The sequence below is a fragment of the Fringilla coelebs genome, assembly GCF_963513975.1.
Source record: "Fringilla coelebs genome assembly, chromosome: 1".
Lineage (NCBI taxonomy): Eukaryota > Metazoa > Chordata > Aves > Passeriformes > Fringillidae > Fringilla > Fringilla coelebs.
Genome location: NC_140028.1, coordinates 133,532,914 through 133,556,612, shown reverse-complemented (window position 1 = coordinate 133,556,612; position 23,699 = coordinate 133,532,914). Strand labels below are relative to the sequence as shown.

General features: G+C 36.5%; 1 protein-coding gene across 2 annotated transcripts; it reads left to right on the top strand.

Annotated features, from left to right (window-relative positions):
- Positions 1-342: 342 nt before the first annotated feature.
- NSUN6 (NOP2/Sun RNA methyltransferase 6) lies at positions 343-20,939 on the top strand. Of its 2 annotated transcripts, none has more exons than XM_084227005.1 (13): positions 343-715; positions 1,922-1,990; positions 2,725-2,819; positions 3,516-3,671; positions 5,331-5,410; positions 6,106-6,215; positions 8,905-9,058; positions 10,539-10,620; positions 11,620-11,739; positions 14,670-14,814; positions 16,502-16,650; positions 17,455-17,580; positions 20,718-20,939. In XM_084227005.1, exons 3-13 carry the CDS (start codon positions 2,745-2,747, stop codon positions 20,928-20,930), a joined length of 1,410 nt encoding a protein of 469 aa, XP_084083131.1. In that variant the 5' UTR covers positions 343-715; positions 1,922-1,990; positions 2,725-2,744; the 3' UTR covers positions 20,931-20,939. The 2 variants fall into 2 exon arrangements, with proteins under 2 accessions (XP_084083131.1, XP_084083130.1); XM_084227004.1 differs by having other exon boundaries at positions 696-715; positions 2,711-2,819.
- Positions 20,940-23,699: the final 2,760 nt, after the last annotated feature.

Here is a 23,699-nt window from a genome sequence, read left to right as displayed (position 1 = left end):
ACAGTGGCGAGTTTTCCAGCACGGCTGGTGGAAAGCCGAGGGGTCTGCGGTCGGCACGCTCGGGAGGACGGAGCTGCCCCGCAAGGGACGAATGCTGCGAGGAGCGTTAGGCCCCCGCCGCGGTGATCAGTGCCGGGGTGGGGAGGCGCTGGCAGCGCGCCTTGGCCGGCCCCGCGTTTGTCCTTTAGCCCGGCGGTGCTGTGGCCGGTCCACGGCCTCTGCCGTGGGGAAGGGTTGAGGGTTTCAGGGCAGGCAGTGCTCCCTGTACAGTAAAACTTGTGGAAGCAGCGGATTCGCTTTCAGGGCTGTGGTGCCGGTTCCTGTACTGGGCTCTTGCGTGGGTGCCCCCCGGGTTTCCTCCCAAGCAGCACCTTGGGGAGGGTCAGGAAGTGAGCACGAGCCCGTCTCCGCCCTGACGAGCGAGCCTGCGAGCACTTAAGTGCAGAAGCGGTGGAAGTACAAAACTTGTTACCTTAATCTACTCAGCAGAATTTCAGAGAAAAAAAATAAAGAAAGGAATAATAAATTAAAAAGAAGCGACGTCAGCAACGTTTGTCCGATAAGCTCGGGCGCCCCGCGGGCTCTTCTGCCGCCCTCCCGTGCCGAGGTGGGAGCACAGGGGCTGCCGCGGCGTGCCCGGCTCCCATGGTGACACTGGCAGGCGGCACTTCCTGTGCCGCCCGGAGGAGGCGGGCCCGGCGGGCCCTGGCGGTAGGTGTGTGTCGGGCGGTGGGTCCGGGTCTACGCGCCGCCGCGGGTGGGCTGAGCGCCGTCCGGTCCGGCGCCGCTCCTGCGTGTTCCGCCCTTCTCGTTGCGGCCGGGGTCCGGCCCGGCCCTCTGTGTGTTCGGGGTCGGTCGGGGCTGAGGAGGCGGAGGCGGTGGCGCGTCCCGCTGAGGTGCGGCCGCCTGCCGGGTACCTCTGGGCTGCAGCGCGGGGCCTCGGGGGGGCTGTGAAGGGCTGCGCATCCCGCTCCTCCCCGCTCCCTGATGTTTTCAGTAACGGGCAGGCGGGGGAATAAAGGAGGGAGCCTCATATTCCACTCCCTGCGACAGTGGCTGCGCTGTCGTTTTCCTGGTGTGGCAGAGGGTGGGCAGGGAGGTTTGAAAATCTTGCTCGGCATCTCCAGTGCTGGCTGCCTGTCAGTGCTGGTAGCGTTCATGTGCGTAGCTGGATCAAAACCCTGGTCCGGCATCGCGTTCCCTGCTGCAGTTCCCCACAGAGGCACATAAAAATCAGTGAAAAAAAGAGTAAAAAACTCTTCTCTCGTCCGTCATGCCTTTTCTGGGGCAAGATGTACGGGACGGCAGGTCTGGAGAAAAAATGATAATCAGGCACTGCGAGCTTGCCTCCTGCTGCACGTTTGAAGTCTGCCTCTTGTACTTGACGGGCACTAGGCAGTCTCCCTCGTCAGCCTGGCTTCCTGCTGTATCTGAACTTAAAAGCATCTCTCCTGCCCCTTCTCACCTATGTTCCACAGCCTGCAAGATTGCCTTCATAATGTAAATATTGAAGACACCCACAGAACTTAGATACACCATATTTCTAGCAATTTTCAAATGTCTTCTTAATTATTTTCAGGATTGCAATTAAAAAAAAATTAGAATGTGTGGGATTTTTTTAAAGGCTACTTTATTATGCTTCTGAAGGAAAGCCTCTTGCAGTGTGGGTCATATGGGGATCTTTTTGTGGGGTTTTTTTGTGTTTTTTTTTTTTTCCCTGTACTGTAGGCATTCTAGGACAACAGGTGCATGATATGTCACATTTTCTGAAATGTTAAATCTGAGCTTTGGTGATTTCAGTTGTATCAACTGTTAGATTGTAGTACTATTGTACTACTAGTTTTCATGGCAATAGTAGGGAAAATTCTTGGCATTTTGTTAAAAAGAAGTTAATTCAATTACAGTTTCTTTCTTTCAATAGCTGCTAATGTTGCTGAATAAGGCTTTGAAATTCCTACCCATGAAACTTTGCCTTTGTCTGGTCTCAAAAGTAAGTCTACATAAGGTCTCATTCTTTTAGCATTAATCAGAAATATTAAAAATAAAAAGAAATTCTTGAGGTTTGTATAATAAGAGACAAATAATCTCTTATTCAAGTCAAATTAATACCAAACATTCTGATGTCTCTTCTCTAAGTGTATTAAGTACAATGAAAATGTATTTCAATAGTCAAAATTCCTTATTATGAATGGAGTAAACCTAGAGTGATGTTCTCTCTTTCCTTCCATTTAAGTTGTTGTAAGCAAATGTAAATTTTTAGGCAGTCTCATTTCAGACTGAAGTGTATGTAATTTTTCAAAAATTTTGAGGGGTGGGCAGATACCATTTGGGAAGATAACTGTATTTTATTACCTACAGAGAAAAATGGTAACGAGTAAAATCTCTATCAGGATTGAGCTACAAGAAGACTTTTTAGCTGGGCATTTCAAGAGGAATTAAAGCTACATCTTGAAATTTCCTGTGCCTTTTATCAATGTAGTTTTTCACCAGCTTGAAGATTTATTTTAAGGATCAGTAGAATTTTTGTAATTGAGAGTAATGTTAGAGTTATATCCTGACCAATGTTTGGAAATTTGAGTGCAATAAAATTGCATTATTAAAATAGGAAGAATCAGAACCAACAGCTTAGTTTGTGGGTACATCTTATGCTAAATTTATGAATTTACAGAATATGATAAGAATCACAAAGAAAACACTTTGCTTATTTCAGTTCCTTGCCAGCAGATTTTAAAAACTAAAAGAAGATGTCCTTTTTCCCTAAAATCATGTTTCAATATGAAGTTGAAGAGTATCTCATCAACGTGTTCAGAAATAATGAGGTATGTGACTTAGTTACCCCTAACCATCACAAAATAATAAAGTTTTGTGTAACTTTAATACCTTACAATAAAATATTGTCTTCACATTAAACACAGAGGTTTTTATATAAAATATTTCTATATTTAAAATAGAAAATTAGTATTTATGTCCATTGGCTTTAAGTAACATACAAATATTTAAATGAAATTGAGTATAAATCAGAGAATTCAGTTTTGGATCATAGATAATTAAGCACATATTCACCACATAATATTGGCAAGAAATACTCCCTTACCCCAGTGTAGAATACTACAGGCAATCTTTTTAGTTCCTATTGCCTAGGATAAAAAAATTGCTTTTTAATGTACATGCTTATCAGTATGAAAGTTACTGATTCATAGATTTGAATTTAGTTTTCCATTTCCTTAGGGCTGGTCTATGTACAGTAGCAGAGAGCTCTCTAGCAGTTGCTTTGATACTTGCTGCAAACTGTTTGCAGTGATTTTGCTGATCCAGCTGTTTTTCCAGTAAGTATTTTTCAAGACATTTATGAGGCTTCCAGTGGAATTAGACATAGACATTGTTGTCACTATTGCGCACCACACAACCATATCCCTCAATTTCTGTGGAATGTTTATTCAGTGGGGTTTCCTTTGTGTTGAGCAAGAGGCATCTGTGTGAATCTCTTAATATAAAATCTCTTCTTTCACTTTCAGCTTATCACTGCTTTAGGTACACAGGAGGCAGAGAAAAAATACCAATCTCTCTTAAGTCATCTATCTCATCCACCAGCTTTTACAACTGTGAGAGTAAATACCCACTTGGCCTCAGTGAAACATGTGAAAAAATTGCTGTTTGAAGAGATCCAGAAGGTTTGTGTAATTTCTTTGTTACAGCAAAGTAGCAGGGTCTTTGATCTTTCATCTGAACATGAGACCTTTTCATTACTGCAAACTATACCTTACCTTAATACATCCAGTGCTAGTAACATTACACAATCACACTGATTTCCTGCCAGCATTAAACATTGAATGAAAATGTATTGTGTACCAGTAGCCATCATCTCATCCCTCCAAGAAAGGCAATAACAGAGGGAAAAGACATCCAATCTTTTTTGTATGGCAGATCCAAACCCTTGATAGGATTGAGGTACTGCTGTGGTAAATTATGTAAAGGTGTCATAAATCTGTAAGAGAAGATGACAGATAAAAAGGGTAGCTTAGTGTGCTGTCTTCAGCATGCTTAGAACACTTTTGTTTAAGACTAAAGGAGAATGCCTGTATATCTAAATATCATTGGAGAAACTGTTTAGGAAAGTGAAAAAATTGGTTTGTTTTGGAAACTGGAGTCACAGTGATGCTCTGCAGCCACTGTATTTTCTTTTTTAAAACTGTTTTTAATCCTTATATAATTTTTTTTTATTTTTACTTAATTAAACATTTATTTATCTGATAATATGTAAACCATTATATTTAAGAAATACATTATTTTGAAATTGTGTCCTAGATCTTCACTATGTCTAAAAAGATCAGGTTCTTTAAGTAAATTATTAATTCTAGTGGGCGTACAGGGAGCTTTTGCATGACAGGAGCCAAGACATTTCTGTGATGCAGAGGCAGTTGACAGTGTTCTGCTGGCTGGGATGGTAATGAGTTTTGCTAATTTTAGTTTGATTGTAGAAGTCTGGAAATGGATATTGCAGGGTTATATTTTGTTTTAAGGGAAAAAGCTTTGCTGAAAACTGACTTAAGACCAGCTTTTCACAAACTTCTTGTATTTTAAGGTGTGATTACATGATAGAAAAGGAAACCACATAACACTTTTGAACAGAAGTATGATCATGGATTGTTTCCTTTTTTAAGAAAAAATACTTATTTATTAGATGCAAAACTGATTTATAGTTTTACATGCTTTAAGGTTATATTTTAGAAGGCTCAGATGAGAAGACATAATTTTGTTTAAATCCTGGAACCTTTATAAAATGACATTTTTTTTTTCCAGCTAAATACATAACTCAGCTATCAGTGCCATAACTTGGACTGACAAGAAAAATGAAAATTGTTGCCAGCCTGGCCTATTAAGTAACACAAGCAATACATGAGTAGAGTTAAACAGTTAAACTAATAACATCTAAGAATTAACATAGAATACACCCAAGCTTCTAAGGTGGTGTCACTGTGTGTTCTGTGCTCTCACAACTCAGCCTTCTTCCAGAAGAAAGCAAAAACCAGTGACAGGATTATGAGTGTCAAAACACTCTCCCACTCCCTGAAGTCAGTTCTTAGTCGATCTCTTTGTGGTCTTGTTATTTTTGAATTTGTTGAATATTTAGTCTTTTACACCAGTACTTTTAATATATAATGCCCCCTGGCACACTATTTCCCAGCTGCTTTTAACTGTTTTCACTCCTTTTGTGTTTTGTGGTCTACATCTAGAAATTATAAATGGAAAAATGGTTTTCAGTTAATTTAAGTATGTAAATATTAAGGTTATTAGTAGTGCTTACTAATTATATTTTCTTAATTAAACAGCAATTTAAAGGACTATGTGTTCCAGTTCTCGAGCACCCAAAACTTCAGGACATTTTACTAATTCCTGTCATTGGACCCAGGTTTGAAATTTTCAGTCTTTAACCTTAAAATGTTATGTAACACAATTTTCTTGTTAAACAGTTATTATAAATAACTCACTATAACTGAGGCACAACTTCATTTGTATTATCACCTGGTGGACAGTCCATACACTAACCAGGTCAGAATTTTAGTCCTAAAAAATGAAAGAAGACATGAAGTTCTCTCTATTTATAAGACAGATGTTTTAGAGGGAGAGATTGACATGTATGCATCCTCCCTGGAACGCCAGGTAGGTGGCAGATAGAAGAGCCAAACTTTTGCAGTGGAATATAGAATTGTGGCTAAGTACAGGCAGGGTTTTCTTCCACTGGAAGAAATCAAGTGGATTCAAGAGTTCCTCAGAAATTGTTAAACACAAAGTCACTTCTCAATCATCTGGCATAGGAAGGGATAGAGGACTATTTCTCCATCCCAGTATAATTTATTTGTCAGGTTCATAGGAGTGGCAGAATGTGCAAGAATTGCATTATTTTGAGGATTGGTTTTTTTCTTGACTCTTTATTTTCATTTCTCTAGAAATAAGTGTTTTAAATGTAATATGTGATAGTTAGCAACTTTTTCTCTATTATATCCGACAAAATCCATATTTGTGAGCTGGAGTTTACTTGGGCAGTATTTGGCTTTTTTTTCAGTATACTTTTCTTTTTTCTTCAACTGCATTTTGTATTTCTAGGCGAGATTTAAAAAAACATGCATCTGAAGTCATTGTTGGAGCCCAGTGTGGATATGCAGTACTTCGAGGAGCACATGTTTATGTCCCTGGAATTGTATCTACCTCAAGATGTAAGAGTCCTCTAAATACACCCAGTTAAGTTGGAAAAATGGCAGAAAAAGCGTTACCCTTGAATAATAGATAAATGAATAGTGACACAAAATTGTTTTCTATTTTAAGCTGAAATTATTCTTACAGTTGTGGTTTATGGTAATGAGTCTTTTTCAAGTTTTTCTGACTTTTTAAAAAATATTTTCACTATTTTTAATTTTAGTTTTAATAAGTTATATGCAATTATTTTTCACAGGCCTGGCCTGTTTTAAATTCCTTTTTCCATATAATTTGTGGCTGAAGTATTAGTTCTCAAGGATTTCAATTTCTTAATTTCAAAATATTTTTAAAGAGAATTTTCAAAGTAAACCGTGAGATTTCTTTATAAGAATGTTTTTTACTACTGAATACTGTAACTATTAATATGGATGTTGAGTTTAATGAACTTACAAAAGTTGGCTGCTTAAAAAAAAAACAGGGATACCATGTCTGGATGGTGACTAGGTGTATCTTGATTATTTAATACATACAAATTTTTTATTTCTTCACTCAGTCATAAAGCCACTTATCTTCATAGTTCTGTTAGATTTTAAGTTACAAATCAAAAAACCCCAGATTTTCTTTTTTCTCATCCATTGGCGATTCATTTGTTTACGTAAGAGGGATGTAGTAAGTCTTTTTTTCATTGATGAGAAGAAATTTGTCAGTTTTTATGTCAGATTCTTAAGAAATGGAAATTATGCATCAATGCCTGTGAGACAGGATAGAAAAAAATCTACATATGCATGCTTTTTGTTCAGCAACCTATTTTTAAATAGGTTCTTTAAATGTCAAATTAACTTTAGGTAAAACCAGTATGATTTTGGATGATTCACCTTATTAGTCTATTGTGATGAGATCTAGTGATCATCTTGATTCTTATTATTAAACAAAATGAGTCAGAAAAGCATTTATCAATTCACTTTGTTTCCTTTCAGGAAAAAACCTTCAAGAAGTTTTAAGCATGTGCTTAAGTCCAATTCACTGAACAGGAATGTTTTTCAGTCTAGGGCTTGATAATGAAATAAGTATATTGGCATAGCAGTTGTTGGAACTGCTTATTTACGCAACGCCATAAATATTCAAATCCTTCTTTGAGTCAGCTAGTGATTTATCATAATTGCCACATGTAATTATGCATGTAACATCAATTCAAAGAAAATAAAGATACTATAAAACTTATGGAACACTTCAGGGGAATTGCAGATAAGAAAATAAAATAAAAGGGCATGCTACCCACTTGATGCCAAATATAATAAAGATGTATTAAGCACAGATGGTCTAACTAGGGAAAAAAATAGTCCAGCAAGAACACATATTTAATCACTGAACTTGCAATCCAAATGAGGGTAAACTAATGATCAGGGGGCTTTGAGCTTAATTCAACTAATCACACTCTAACCTTTATGTTTATGGAATGCTGCTATAATCTACAGAAAACTTAAGAACCCTATGCAGGACTAGTGTATTTGAAAGGATGATTGTCAGCAGAGAGTGAAATAAAATCATTTATGCTTGAATACTGCAAAAAACATTGACAAATATGCTTGATGGAAGAGTTAAATTGCTGCAGGTTTTTGTTCAGTGAAGTTTAAGCAGACATTAATACTGAGCAATCACATAATGTTTTGTGTCACATTGTGTAAAAATAAGTAGGGTAAAAAATATATCTTCAATGGCTACCCAACAAATACTGTAATTTAGGAATTTCAGGGCATTTGGGCATAATCAGAAGGCCACCTGAAAATGGGAAAAAGGATTCTCTAGTACAATTCCAAGAATTCTTGGGAAGCTGAACTGCCGTTAGTCTTGTTATATTTTCTTGTTCCTCCAGCCTGTCAGTAACCTCAGAAGTGCAATTTTGGATTTTTGTTTTTTTATTGCTATCAGAAGAGGCCTTTATTTTTAAGCATATTTTTCAGCCAGTCAACATGTAGCACTTGTTCACTATTATGTAAAATCACCTAAACCATCCCTTTTCTATTTTTTTTTTCCTAACTCAGAAAGTTTGTTAAGTCTGTAGAATTACACTTCTAGAGTTCGGTGTATATTTACATACTTTACTGATCTGGTGGGTTTTACTTAGAGATATAAAACTCTCTAAGAGGATTATTGAGAGCAGCAGCTCCCTTAAAGGGAAGAGAGCCAGACCAGAGCAAGAATATATCATCACTTGTGTCAAAGCAATAAGTAGGCAGAGAAAAAGCAGCTATAGGTAGGTTCTAGGTAGCTATTGAGAGGTCGTTAGATAAATTAAGCACTCCTGCCTTTGTTCAGTAAGGGTGAGCAGTGTTGTTTCATGCACTTATGTGCTTGGAGCATGCATGGAGAGCTGGATCCTGAAAGGTGTGCTTAAAACTTATGGGTTACCTTGCCTTGATAAAATAAATAAAGTGCAGGTTTGTGTAGCCTCTTAGAAAACAAGACACAGTGCCTGACTTGCAGCTTGGTGTCTGTCAGTACCTCCAGTCTTTTGGTAGCTGTCATTCAATTTGTAAAACTTTAAAGCTTTATATCAGTTGATTTTCTTTGATTACATTTAGAAAATGTGAAGTTTGGTATGAGAGACGAGTTGAAGTAAGTACTCTGCTGAAAATCCTAAGTTACTTGGTCACTACTGTTTTGTTAAATGTCTTATTGATTTCAGGCTTTGCCTTTTCCTTTGTGCAGTTGTAAAAGCTGGAGATCTGGTTTCAGTGTATTCAGATATTGAAGGGAAATGCAAAAGAGGAGCCAAAGAATTCAATGGAGTTAAAGTTTTCCTTGGAAATGGAATTTCAGAACTCAGCCGCAGTGAAATCTTCAGTTCAAGTGGTCCACTGAAGTAAGTCCATAGTAATTGCAGTCTACATGTAAAAATTTGCAAAGGGAAGGAAGAAAATGGGAAAACACTTTGAATTATTTTGTACCCTATGTGAAGTCACAAAATGGCTTTACACATTGGGATTTCCAATATTTTTTGGGAAGGCGTTAGTTTCATAGTGGGATTCAGATACCATTTACTTGAAAGGTAGAAGGAAATAAGTGGGGGTCTTTTAATAATTAATGTTTATTCAGTTCAATAATATCAAACAGAACTAAGAAATGTTCTCACTCTGGCATGATTGCATTTTGGTGAATTGTGTAGTACTACTTCCACCTTTGGATGGAACAGAAGTGCAGCCTTGTCAATTCCTCCATCTTTTAAAAACATCTGTAGAGGCTTTTTTTTTTTTTTCTTTGGTGGGACAAAGGACAGAACATAAGGTCAAAAAAATTGCTAACATTTGCCAAAATAGTTACCTATTTCAAGATTACTTGCTGTTCTATTTTGTTGATGAAGCATATGGTGTATTCCTCTCGTGTCACCTAAAACACATATAAAAAGTAATGTAAAAGACTATGGATGTCAAATTAATGACCAAGACTTTACTTCCTGAGAACAAACTACAAAAGTTCTAGTGAAAAAAAGTACATTGCCAGAGAATTTCTGATTTATGAGAGCTTAAATATAGTAAAAGTAGTGGTAGGATGTAGCTATTGAGTTGGTGACATGGAACAGCAGTATGTAACACTAAATCTGGTGTCTGCAAGTTTGCTTTCTCATATGCTTCATTCTCATTGGACTGTCCAGTACATAGGCAAATTAATACTCTGTCTCTTTAGTAATCTTTGGTTTGTAGATTCAGTGTTGCTTCTTCATGGCTTTCTCTTTATAGTTTTCCATTTCCTGGTACATTGATTTAACAATTATATCTGCATCAGAATTTCATCCATATTTAAAACTTCTAGGTGACTTCTAATTTCAAACCATAGCTTTGCAAGCAAATCAATGTTCCTGCAAGGCGTTTTATATAGGATTTCTGTAGTAATTTGACTGAACCCTCAGGAATTTAGGAAATGGGGAAAAATCTAACTAGGAAATCACATGCCAGTGCCCTAGTGCATACATATGGCTAGCCAAAAGCAGTTATGGCTTGAAGTTAAGGTATTTAGGTCTGGTTTTATGCATTTCTTTACAGTATCAAGACTTGGATTACATCTTGGTTTATCCTGTGCACAGCACCAGAAATTTGCTTTATGCAATTTTACAGATAGTTCCAATTTATCATGTAATACATTTTTGCTATGATTTGCCATACTCGACTCAATGATGTAATTCTAGAGAATACTGTATTACAAAATCATAGAAGTATTTTTCTTGGTTGTTCTTTCATTCTTGTAAGATTGTTGTCTCAAGTTGCTATTTGTAAGCATGATGATTTGAATTGACTACTGTTAAAATGTATAAAACTGAGTATTTGAAATTTTTTCATGTTTTTCAGGGGGCTGGGCATAAGAATGATAGAGCCAGTCTACCTTAGTCCTTCATTTGACAATGTGCTCCCTAGTCATTTGTTTTTACAGGTATGTTTGTTCCAAAACCAAAAGTCTGTACTATTTACAGAATAATGAATATTCTCTTAGCACACATTCATAGTTTCTATAGTCCTTGTTCATTGTAGCACCCAAGTCAGTCTTTTGATATGAGGAACACAAAGCATTTAAAATGAAGTCAGTATCTACATGGAAGTGGTTTAATCATACTGTGTCTGAGCTATGATAAGGGATTTCAAATCAACATGAGATATTAACTTAAAAATGTAGAAATTCCTCTTGCACAGATAGTCTGCGTAGAACTATTAGTTTTTGGAATCTGCCTATGAACCCTGCAATACAAGCCCCTTTCAAGATACATAATTCTGTAGATAATCAGGGAAATCTCCAAATACTAGGTTGATTTGAAGCTGTTATTTAAGTACTAAAGACAACTTTAAAACTTTTTTATACCTTTGTGTTGAACTTCAAGGAAAGTATTTCCATATTGTCTAAAGTGCAGTACTGTGCACAATTATTGCACATTATTTCTCTTCAGTGCAGCTGTTCTGTTTGTACAATTAATATTACAGTTCAGCTTCTTGCTCCTTTAATTCAGCAAGCTTAGACTTCTGTGTTTTGATCTTACTGTTCTTTAGCTGCACCAATATGTTAGTACAGTAAATATGCCAGTAAACAGGTAAATATAAAGTATTTGTAATAAACAGAGCTGCTCTGCTCTGTGCCAGTATCAGCTTATTTTAGCTGGACTTTTAGCACTGTAGTCTCCTCAGTCATGAGCTCTTAAACTTCAGTCATAGATACTCAGACACAGCTTTAAATAAAAAATGAGCCACTGGAGACTTCCTACATAAACTGTCCATTATACATAATACAAATAGTTCATTTTCTGTCAAAGAACTGAGAGCAGTATCATAGGTATCTTCCCTGCTGAATGAATTATATTTTTAAATGTGTTTTCCATTCCTTAATGAAGGAGTTGATGCAGGGTATAAAGTTAGAATTCTCCCATATTTGTTTTTATTATAGAATTTACCTTCTGTGGTTGTGAGCCATATTTTAAACCCTCAACCAGGAGAGAAAATTTTGGATATGTGTGCTGCACCTGGAGGAAAAACAACCCATCTTGCAGCACTAATGCATGATCAGGTATGAGAAGAAATTTGGCATTTTCTAAGGAAGAAAGTCTGACCGCTGTTCATTTTTATAGCTCTCTTCACTTAACTATTAGAATGCACAGATAATTTACAGCAGCAAACAATTAATATTTTGAGATTTTACTTACCAGTGGATTTTGCTACACATCAGTTACTGAAATGGGCAACGGACAATCTTCATCGCGCATTAACCATCAGCTTTAAAAACTTATTTGCTACAGATTGATAGTTGAAATATATCTAATTTCACTTTTTAAAATGTTATTGAATTATTTTAATAATAGAATTTTTTACATGCAAGGCATAGCTATGCAAAAATATGCTGGATTCATGAAAATTAGATGCATAAAAATCAGGGGTTACTACTGTGTGACAAAGAAACACACAAGTCTCTACAAAAACTTACAAAAAAATTTCTAATCTGATTAAGATTTTTCTCAGTAAAAATTATCAATTCTGCATAGAGAGATGATTTTAGGCTGAATTTCTTGTGTGAATTTGTCATTCTAGGTAGAACGTCACAAAATCCAAAACTAATGAGAAAGCAATAAAAATTAGAAAAAACAAAATAGAGAAAGACAAAGGAAAGAAGAATGTAATAAAATAAAAATGTAAATACAGGATTACAGCTTTGCATATGTTGAAATGTTATGTTCCCAGCGAAATACAGAAATGCAGGTTACTCTCCTTGAGTAGAGGGGAAAAGCATGTCAGATTTCCTCTAAAATTTTGTAAGGCTTTATTATTTTTGTTGAAATAGGGTTATTAGAATATATCAGATTGTTTAGAAGTCTTGCAGTTACATTATGCAGTACTTTGACAGGTGCCTGTGCATAAATGTGAAGGCACAGCATGCAGTGGTATGAATGTATTGAGAAAAGGCTTGTATTCAGTTCTGTGATGTTTTGTCTGTGGAAATGTTTTTTCCATCAGTATGGAACAATGGGAAGGCATTAATAATGCATTAGACAGTCATTAGACATTTTATATATATATATATATATATATATATATATATATATATATAAAAGCTTCAAGTAGAGAATTTCAGTGTGATGAATGAAGTCTGCAAATCATATATTTATGTCATGGATTCATTTACATCTATATTTTTTTCCATCTGTGTATCTACATTTTGTATAACTTTGCAGAACTGCTTTGATTTTGCTTGCCTGCAGCTGATGTGGTAAAGATGAAAAATACAGATGTTAAATATTTCTCACTGGATTTTCATTTTCTGAGTATATAATTTTAATTTAAGATATGGAAGATAAAGGTATTGTAAAAAGTACTTATTTTTTAAGAATGGGGATTTTAAATTCCATTCACAGATTTTCCATACTAATTTTTCACAGACAACATATTAAACCATTAACATTTCAGAATATTTGAATCACTCTTACTTTTTTGTAATATAAATTTGACATTACTATATTGTTTTTAAAGGATATAACCAAGATGTAAGATTACTCTGTAACGTTAAGAGCTCTTAAATAAGAATTGGGAATAGTTAAAGCTTGAGAATTTATTATTATCTGCATCCCAGTCTAGACTACTGTTTTTTCAGATGACTTATAAGTAGCTGTTCTGGCAGTGGCTGGCGAGGGCCAAATGGAGAAGAGCTGTCTTGCAGCTTGTTCTTTTCTCTGGAGAAAAGAACAGAGAAGCTGTGGAAGCCCCATCCCTGGAAGTGCTGAAGGCCAGCTTGGATGGGGCTCTGGGCAACCTGGTCTAGTGGAAGGTGTCTCTGCCCATGGTAGCTGGGTTGAACTAGATGGCCTTGAAGATCCCTTCCAACCCAAACCATTCTCTGATTCTATTATCTCTTTATCTCTGCAGTATGCAGAGTTGTGCACCAAATCCACTGTTCTTGCAACAGATGAAACTTTGAAGCCCAGTCAGGTTCTAGAGTACATGTGCAATAAATTGAACAGTGCTAGGGGACAAGTAGGAGGTGATTTTGCTCACAGCAGCTGAAGACTGGACACCATTGACACAACCTAAATCCATTCTTACCTCTCAGTCCTAGATCTACATATTGCCTAACACGACATATCTTTACTGATTTTTTTTTTACTTCTTAAACTTAGTCGTTTTACCCTTCTTTAAGCCTCTAGAGAGCCATCACCAAACAGAAAAATGTTGTTTGTTTTCTCAGCGTATTGTGTTTGCTGTAGCAAGTCTAGTACAAGTTTTTGGTTGTTGGGTTGTTCGTTGCTGGATTTTACTGATGCTACTTTTTACTTTCCTTTGTGGTCACAGATTTCATGTAGCAGGTAGTGCTGTGTGTCTTTTTTGATTTATTTTGGGGGAGGAAAAAAGAAATCTTATTTTTACATAATAGGAATACTGTAATTGTGATTTCCCTCGCGTCTAAACTTTTTCTAGTATTTACACTATTTCCCAAAGTAACTTGAATGACAATTACTGTAAGTGTTCCTAACTAATAGTTTGACCAAGTCAGAGGCATGGCTGTGGGCCCCATTTCCTCAGCTCTGAGCTGTAGTGTGATCATATTTCGTACTCTCTCCATACAAATTTAAAACCTGTTGACCTATTTTACCGTGTATTTGAGGGTTCTACCCTCATTCAAATGATAAAATTTTTATCTTAGTGCCCAGTTCAGCAGTTCAACATAAACAAAAAGATACAAACAACAAAACCACTTGCCAGAAGTTAGATGTTACAGCATCCCTTAGAGTGACAATGCCAAGCAGCCAGAATGTGCACAGCTTCAGACTAATGTGGCTGTTGTGGAAAACATGTGGGAACAAGGACTGCAGGAGTGTGGATTTAAGAATAAAATAGTTCTGTAGGGAAGACTATGCTTTATTTATTACACTTCCCAGGACTGGGAAAAGGAAATCAGAATCATCCATTTAATCCCTATGCTTTTGATGAAAACTTTGGGATTTTTTTCAGGGTGAAGTTGTAGCCATGGACAAGACAGCTAACAAGGTCAAGAAAATCAAACAGAATGCTGAATTGCTACAGTTGAATTGCATTAAGGCCTTTTGCTATGATGGAACAAAGGCCCTTTCAACAGAGAAGAGAGAGGATAAACAAGGTAAAATAAGCAATTTGGGTAGTAGTAGCTTTTAGGAAAAAATAGTAATGTTTTGCAAAAATAGTATTAAACCTGTCACAGGTTTACAAATCCTTGAAATCTTGGCAGATACCAAAGTTGCTTCAGCACTGAGAATGCACTTTTATTTTCTACTCTTTTGTGATTATCAGCTTCTCTATGAAGCCAATAGAAAGTCAAATTATCTGTCCTTGTCACAACCTAATATTCTCAAAGGAAATGCATTCCTCTCCCAGATAATATCGAAGACTGAAGAAGCCTTAAAGCTTCTTTCATGATCACATTTAACCCCATACTGGGAAGTTTATGAGCTAGTCTGGGAAAAAATTATTTTTGCAGACTTGCTTCAATTCTGCCTCATAATCCTCATCAGTAAAATGAGTTTATTAATACCTAACTCCCAGGAGTGCTGCAAGGTTTAGTCATTGATGTTTGTTCAGCTGTTCAAGGGAAAGTTATATGCAAGCACAGTGTATTATTTTAAGTAATTTCATTTGCTTTTTTGAAGTGATGCAGTTACAATATTGGTTCTGTTCCCATGATGGAATGATTTAAATGGTATCTGCTGCCTTGATTATTTTTAGTTTGTTGTGCAAAGTATGCTGTTCTTTCTCAGTTTATTTTATCTCAGTCACTGGTTAGCCTAAGTAGGAATCAGATTACATAATTCACCTTCTTTGTCCCTATGCATTGCAGTTACTCCTGCTTTGGAGGAACAAAGGTACTTTCTTAAGAGTCTGTGAACATCAAATATTGTAGGTGGCAAGTAGCAATTACAGAGATTAACAAGAGCAAGCTGTAATACTGAGAGATAATGAAGGCTTTTCTGTACATTCCTGTAAGTAACACATTACATATTTTGAACATTTTAGTAATGGATCAGAGGTAGATTAACAAGATAGGCTCATTTTGTAGTCAGGAAAAAGCTAGGTAGCAGTAGTGTGATGATACAAGTTTGGCAGCAGTAGTACATGGTGATGCTGAGCCAATCTCCCTAGCACTGAGGAGATAGAAACTTCTGGGCTGTTGAGCCATTGGGGTACAGATTAAAGGATGGGCTCTGCATATGGAAGATACATATCGTCATCCAGGTAATAGTCAGAAATTGTTCTCTTTACAATCCTTTTTTACTGAATTGTTCTGCCATGAGAAGTTGTATTAGTTCATGTTATTATGAAGTGCTTTATTTTATATAGCTATGCATACATCACAAGAAATAGTTATTGTGTAGACAGTCCAATTATTATAAGGCAGTCTCAGTGATTAACTACAGGTTTGTCTCAGTAAAGGTTTGCACACTTTTGAGCTGACTGTGGTTCTTTACAGCCCATATGTACAACTCTGTACCCAGCACCTCTGACCAATTATATTTCAACTTTTTTGATTACTTTTACATTTTACTTTCAAATTACTAAATTAAGTTTTAAAAAAAATGCTGCCTAGTGGGATTCTTCTTGAGTTCACAGAACTTAAACTGTTAGGTTTTCTGGGAGATGAAACTACCACCAGCAGTGCTGAGGCTTGTCTCTAGCTGAGACTAGCTTTGCAGACACTTTCTAGATCCCATAAATGTTTTATGTCAAGGAAGCAGTAACAGCTTCTCCTTACCTACAGTGAAGTCTCAAGGAAGGAAACAGCCCCATTTTACATTACTAACTGCTTTTTACAGAAGGACCTCCATTCTTACCAGAGGCATTTGATCGAATTCTTCTTGATGCTCCATGTAGTGGGATGGGACAGAGACCAAACATGGCTTATTCCTCCACTTTAAAGGAAGTGACCTCATATCAGCCACTACAGCGCAAGCTTTTCACTGTGGTATGTGTTAAACATTGAGTAGATAAGCTGAATTGAACACAAATGCTTTTGCAGCATAAAACTTACCCCAAAAATGGTGCCTCATTTTCCCTACTTTTTCAGCAGCCAGGAAGTATTAGGGTCCTGTTAACCTCTCAGCTCCACCAGATCTGTTGCTAGGTGAAGATAATTCATTGGAGCATGGTAAAGGTGTGTGTAATCCATAATAAATAAAAAGCTTTGTGGTTTTTTTTAATTCCCTCAGTTTCATCAGTTTTACATGATAATAATTACCAAGGTCTAAGTCACAGAGCAGGTGACTTAGGAACATGCTAAGGAGTGTGCTTGGGCTGATGCTGAAGGATAAGATGAAGCTTGTCAAAATCTGAATGATGCATATTCAAAGTGAATGACAGCTTGAAAAGCAGCATAGATATAGCTTCCTTGCCAAATACATGGAAACAGTTGACATCTAATATAAGTGACATAAGTATTGTGTATCCATAGTTGGCAGCAGGTGGTGAAAACAGATCTAATCTGTCTGGGGTATGCAGAGCTGTACAAATAACAAATCTTACAAGGTGAATCATCTCAATGACATTAATAAACTGCACGAGCTATAATGCCTATTTGGAAAGAAGAACCTTTCTAATCCATGTTATGCTTTTGCTGTATTCTCTGAGAGAAATTAGTATCTTAACAGTTTAAGTTTAATTAAGTGTTCAGTTTTAATATTCTAGGTACATGGGTTATTAGTTAATGTTGCTTAATATGAAAGTTTGAAATTTAAAAATAAGCTGAAATATTGTGTATTTCTCCCTGCAGGCAGTGAAGTTGCTGAAGCCAGGAGGTGTTTTAGTATATAGTACATGTACAATTACACTTGCTGAAAATGAGGAGCAAGTTGCTTGGGCCCTGAAAACATTTCCATGCCTCCAGCTTCATCCACAGGTAATACTATTTTCAGGGTACTTTGCACAATCTAGTGATCTTATTTTGGAACTATAAAATTACAAGGTATATTTACTATCAGTAAATCTTTTTTTCACCCTGGACAGCTTTAACTGCTGTGGATAGAAATAACAGAAGGATTTCTGAGGCTTTTTTAAAGTCTGTTTTTGTGCTTAATTGAGCTTTATTTAGGCATCATTAAGTATTTTCCAACTCTGTATTGTTTTAAAACACAACAGGGACAAAAGATAGATCAGACAGGTTAAAATTTCTCTTACAATTTCTTTAGTTTCTTTAATACTTTTTTCTCTTTTTTTGCACATTCACAGGAGAGGTGAAGTTTTTTGTTTTGTTTTTTTTTTTTTTATTAATGCCACTGAAGTCATGAAGACTTCATATAATGTATGGGACATAAATGAAGCTAAATTTTTGTTTTGAAGAAGGTGGATGTTATATGTATGGGACTTGGTTTTGATTTATTTAAAAGGAGTGAGGGAAAGGAATCATTTCAGGCTCAATGTCCCAAGAATGTACCTTGTCTGTTTTGGAGTCAGTCTCTACCATTAAGATGTCTGGGAGGAGGTAATATATATAGGGAGATGCTAGAATGTTTTTATCTATACTAGCTACAGTTCATACAATTCAGAAATATCTGTTAACCTTTTATAGTACTTCAGGGGGGTTTAGCATCAAACCACGTGTCCCACTTCCTCTTTGATGAGGAGTTGGGCGTGGCAGTTGTTTATCATCATGGCTTTGAGGAAAATAACTGATACCTGTTTTGCTTACATGTTCTGTGATGACTTGTATCTGCTTAAAGAAGCTTAGATGAATCTTGAACTGCAATTTTAAAAAAATATACAATATCTGTACAATGGGAAATTAATATGATGGCTGGTAAAGATTTAACAGAACTGAAGCTCTTCATCAAAGCTTTTTATGATATGTTCTTTTGTCTGTATTCTCACCATCCGTTCACAAAGAATTTTTCAGTTCTAGACATTTCAACTGCGATTATACATTTAACCTAACAGCATAAAAAATCCTCCTGGATAGAATGACAGAGCAAAACACAAGCCTTATTTAAATCAAATGCAAGATTAATTCTTGCTATATAAACTTTCTCTCACCAGTAATATCAGTCTTGAATAAAGCACTGTTTTTCACACACAGATTCCATATCTGTAAAAATTAATCTTTTATGTATAGTATATTTTAAATGAGATGACATTGAATTGTTTACCCACATATAATTTATAGTACCTTATAACCAGTTCCCTGCAAGTGGTGATATTTTCCAATGAACATGAAACAGGAGTCTACAGTCTACTTACCTCATGTTCCTTTATTTATTTCCCATATTCTTTAGTCTCAGTGGATGCCTCCTTTTTTATCCAGTCCACTGTTTCCCACTTTCTCAGTTTGGCAGCAGATCCTGGAAGCACACTGGGTAATGTGGGCAAGGAAAAAACAGGAGATGGAGCCATAAGTGTTGTTCTTGTAGGTGGAAGTTACCACATGGCAGCTGCTCCTTTGTGCAGACTTCGTCTTAGGAGTTTACACAGGAGATACTGTAGATCAGCTTAAATGCAGTAACTTAATTGGAAGGAAAAATGAAAAGGTAGAGGAAGACACTGGTCTGCCTTTAATCAAGTTACTTTAACCTGTGGAATATTGTTTTCCCTAAACTTTTACCTTTCCTTCCTTCTATTACATCAAGGTGCTACCCTTGTCTCCCTTTGTATGTTACTTTTCTCTCAATTTGCAATAGACACCTCTGTTTGTCTTTTACCTGGAAAGCACTGAAATCCTGCTGAGGGAAAGGAAGAATCAGTCTGCAGCCCCTTGGCTGCCCAGCTCTCCAGCATGCAGTACGTGGTTAAGCAGCTAACGCGCATCATGTGCTGACTGGGTGAGCTCATGTGTTAGCAAAGTGTGATGGCTGAAAAAGCACTCTGCTGTAGGCTGCCTTATGGACTACATTAGACTAGATTGACAAAGGAGATCTATTTTTGATATTGCAGTGCCAGCTTTTGCACACTTTGTTCCATCTCCTTACTGAATGCATTGAAAGAACAATCCAGCTAAGAATTAATTTTTTTCCAGGAATTAGGATATTAAATAAGAAGCAGTCAAGGCTATTCACAAGAAATATTGAGAAGAGGGCTGGGATTTAAGTCCTTCTCCTCTCTAGGATTTTGAAGCCAAGTGTTATCTCTTGAAATTGATTCTTTTTTCTCTGCCTCACAGACATGCACATGTAACAGTAGTCCCATTTACCCGTTAGTCTTATTACCTGACAAGAAAACTCAAAAGTTACATTTTTCTGCTGCATCATCTTCCAAAATGACGCCTCTTCAGGCAGTAAAATATTCTGGACTGGGGACTTTAGTCTCTCCAGTTGAAGTTTTTACTGTGAAGAATCCCAGTATTTTAGGTTGGATATCAGGAAGAAATTCTTCACAGAAAGGGTGACTGAGTGTTGGAATGGGCTGCCCAGGGAGGTGGTGGAGTCACAGTCCCTGTGGGTGTTTCAGGGAAGACTGGATTGCACTTGGTGCCATGGTACAGTTGACAAGATGGTGTTAAGTCATAGGTTGGACTTGATGATTTACAAGGTCTTTTCCAACCTAGCTGTCTCTGGAATTCTACTGCTGTTACTGATGATACTGGTAATGGGCTAAGGACCCACTGTTTTTGACTTAACTCAATAGCTGTAAAGTCAGTACACAGAAGTGCTGAATCATTTAGAAGTGGCAACCTAAACCCTTAGACTGGCTGTCTGGTGGTAACAGCTTTCTTGGGATGTTTGAGCCCTTGGAGTAAGGAATTTGTTTAGACCTGTGCACCTATTCTCAAAAAGTGCTCTAAACTACAGCGATAAAGTGGATGAGGGGCATCACCACCTCCTCAAAATACTTGTAAATATCTTGTATTATTCTTGTATATATGTTTGAATAATATTGGCCAGATGAAGGCAAGAAAAGAAGCCATATTACTTCTGGATCTTCTGGTGTGAATGATACAAGCATAGCTTGTTAATTGTTCAGTAGCTCTGGATATCCTCAGCAGAATACATTTAGGGCATTTAAGACTTTAGAGATGCAACAATTTGCTTTTATTCATTACTTGAACAGGAACCTCACATTGGAGGAGAAGGCATGAAGGGAGCTGGACTATCACTTGATCAGTTGAAGCTGCTCCAGAGATTTGATCCATCTGCTGTGACATTGCGAGGAATGGATATTAATTCTTTGCAAGATTCTAGAGAAGATGACCTGATTTCTTTGGCAAATAAAGACTGTATAGGATTTTTCATTGCAAAATTTATTAAATCGAACAGTAAATAAGGGTTTGGGAATGCAACCTGAAAAAATACCTCAGTGAGTCTAAGAACAGTTCAGACGTGAAGTGCCTTTCTTCCTGCTGCAATGTTACCAAGCCAACGGGCTGACGGCAGGGTTGCTATGGCAGCACTAAAATCTGCCAGCTGTTCTGATGGGAAAGAGCCACAGGTTGCAGCAGAAAAGTCATGGTTGGGGGAAGGGTAGTATCATTTGCAAGTCTCCCTCTGCTTTTGTATTTACAGCAGGTCAGTGCCTGAATGACAACTCTGTTCACTCATACTGCTGTCTGCTCTGATTTCCCCTTATCTGGTGCAGCAACTGTAGGAAGGGGATGTAAGCTACTTTACCAAATGCAAACATAAAAAATAGATGGGAACTATTACAATGACTTTTGGAAAGGGTAGTTTCTATAGAGGTTTACCAATAGTTAGTTTCCTTAAATAGTGCTTCTCAAAACACTGCAACATTTTACAAAGAACTGTTTTATAAATTGATACTTAGAACCTCATTTCTCTTTTATTTTAATACAAGCAAGATTCTCTGTACACATAGTATATACACAAAATACGATTAGGCTTTGTAGCATGTCTTTTATAGCAGCATGAATATATTAAACCATCTCACTCTGGGAATGTAAATAAATATTGTTTCAACATCAAACTTCCCATGCATAAACTGTATTGGTTCTGAAATAGCCTATTGGACTGGCTGACAAGTGACAGTTTTAAAAGCAAACATTTGTAACAGAAGGGGCTACAGTTATGATTAATATATCAAAAGACAGAAAACAATGCATAATACCATCTGAAATGTTGCAAATCACCTTTCAAACAACTAAGGATATTAACTCTTTATTGGTTAGAAAGCATCACCAGCTAAAATCATGAAAATTAGAACTGGGGAAGCATGCTAATGAAAACTGCCTTACTACATTGCTCAAAGTTTAAATAATCTGAAATCCTTAAAAGATGTTAGATGTATTTGAAAATTCTGCTTCAGTTCTAGGTTGGAGAGTATTGTCAGTTCTGCTGGAACTGACAATAGCACTAAAGAAGGAAAGCTAAGGACAAGGAAGAACAGAAGCTGACATCTGTGTGTGTTTGGTGTTTTCCTCTCACTCATCAATTTCCAGTTTTAAAAAGCATTATCTGAAAAAGTCTGTCTTTTCACACATAATTATTTGGTTGGATTAAAAATAGAAATAGTTCTTTTATCATTTGTCTTTTTACTGTAAGAAGTGCGTTTTTTATTTGCTAGCAATCAAAACCATTTATACATTTCTCTTTCTTGGTAGTGTGGTTGTTTACTTATATTTTCCATAAATGTTTTGATACTATATGTTTCCTACTGCTCTTGAATAAAAACAAAATGTTTCTTCTGTCCTGCCAAGGTTGACAAGTACATCCTCTGTAAGGCCTATCCTAGCAGGATAGGAAAATGGAATTCTTGTCTACTACTTCTCTACTCCTGTTGGTCATTTCTTGCCATTAAACACACCATGTCTAAAGAAAAGTTAAAGTAATTTTGTTTCATCAGTTGTAGGTGAGATATTCTATTTAGAGTCATGTAAGTTCATACTATAATCTTTCTAGTCTAAATATGGTGAAAATGATTACCTGGGAAGAAAAGGGATAAATCTTTTATTGTAGGAATGTGTTGAAATCTTTAACTCAATGCTAGTAAAAAAGCATTTTATTTTTTGCAGATTATAGAAATTTTGTAAACATTAATCAGCACACATAAACTATATACTGAAGTCTGTATATTCATATAAAGTAAGGAACTTGACCTACAGTTTCAGTAGCAGGATTTGTGCAATGCTGAATTTGAAAGAATTAAGATTGCTGAATTTTTAGTGGAATATTTGGTGAGATGTCTCCCACTTCCTTTAGGTTTGGATGATAAGCATTTTAAGGAGGTGACCTCACTTGATATTGTAGAAGTTTCTTGGGGGTGGGAAGAAAATGTAACTTTTAGTTAATTCCAGTGTCATTGCAGAGCAGACTTCACCTGAAAAAATTACTGATATATGAACTTTTGCTATTAGGGTTGTTTCTGCAAAAGTCAACTGCTAGCCTTAGAAGAGCACTCAGCATATTGAAGGGATTGGCCTGAGCTGTTTTCCTGTCTCTGTTGGGAACTGGGGAGTCACTTTGTCAGGCAGGCCAGAACAGAAACTCAATTAAGATGTGCCGGCCCTTGAAGGAGCCAGCATCCTTTCTCTCACTACAGGTGTGGCTAAGTTAGATGACCAGAGTTGGATGGATGCCCTTTTTATTCTATTCCAATCTTACTGTGACTTTAGAAGTGGTAGAAATACTTTCTCATTGACACAGTTCTGATGGATGGGGTATATATGTTTTAAACATATCATATGATTACTTTCCTCATAATCTTTACACACTGAATCATTGTGCTTCACCAGTTGATGCTGAAGCACAATGGAATATATTTATATATTTTTATATATATATATGAGATATTTATATATTAAATTTAAAAATTTATTGTCATTACAATGAAAGATTAAACCTACAAAATAGATAGATTAGGCATGCAATCAGATTCTGTCATTAAGAAAGTCTGAAAAGTAGTTTTCTCTATTTGAAGAAATAATTATTAGTAATAGTGCCAAATCTAAATATCTATCTTGGTCAGTAGAAAGATACTAAAATAGGCAGCCTCATATATTATGAAATTATAGTACAGCTTTTTCTTGTTTGAGTGTCACGGAATGCACCAGTTTTTTGGATCACAGGATTTCACATGTTT

Excerpts from the sequence above, each read along its gene's own strand:
- NSUN6 (XM_084227005.1), top strand. The coding sequence starts at position 2,745 with ATGTCCTTTTTCCCTAAAATCATGTTTCAATATGAAGTTGAAGAGTAT. Across the intron at positions 14,815-16,501 it reads GAAGAGAGAGGATAAACAAG|AAGGACCTCCATTCTTACCA; the intron begins GTAAAATAAGCA and ends TGCTTTTTACAG. Across the intron at positions 17,581-20,717 it reads GCCTCCAGCTTCATCCACAG|GAACCTCACATTGGAGGAGA; the intron begins GTAATACTATTT and ends TTACTTGAACAG.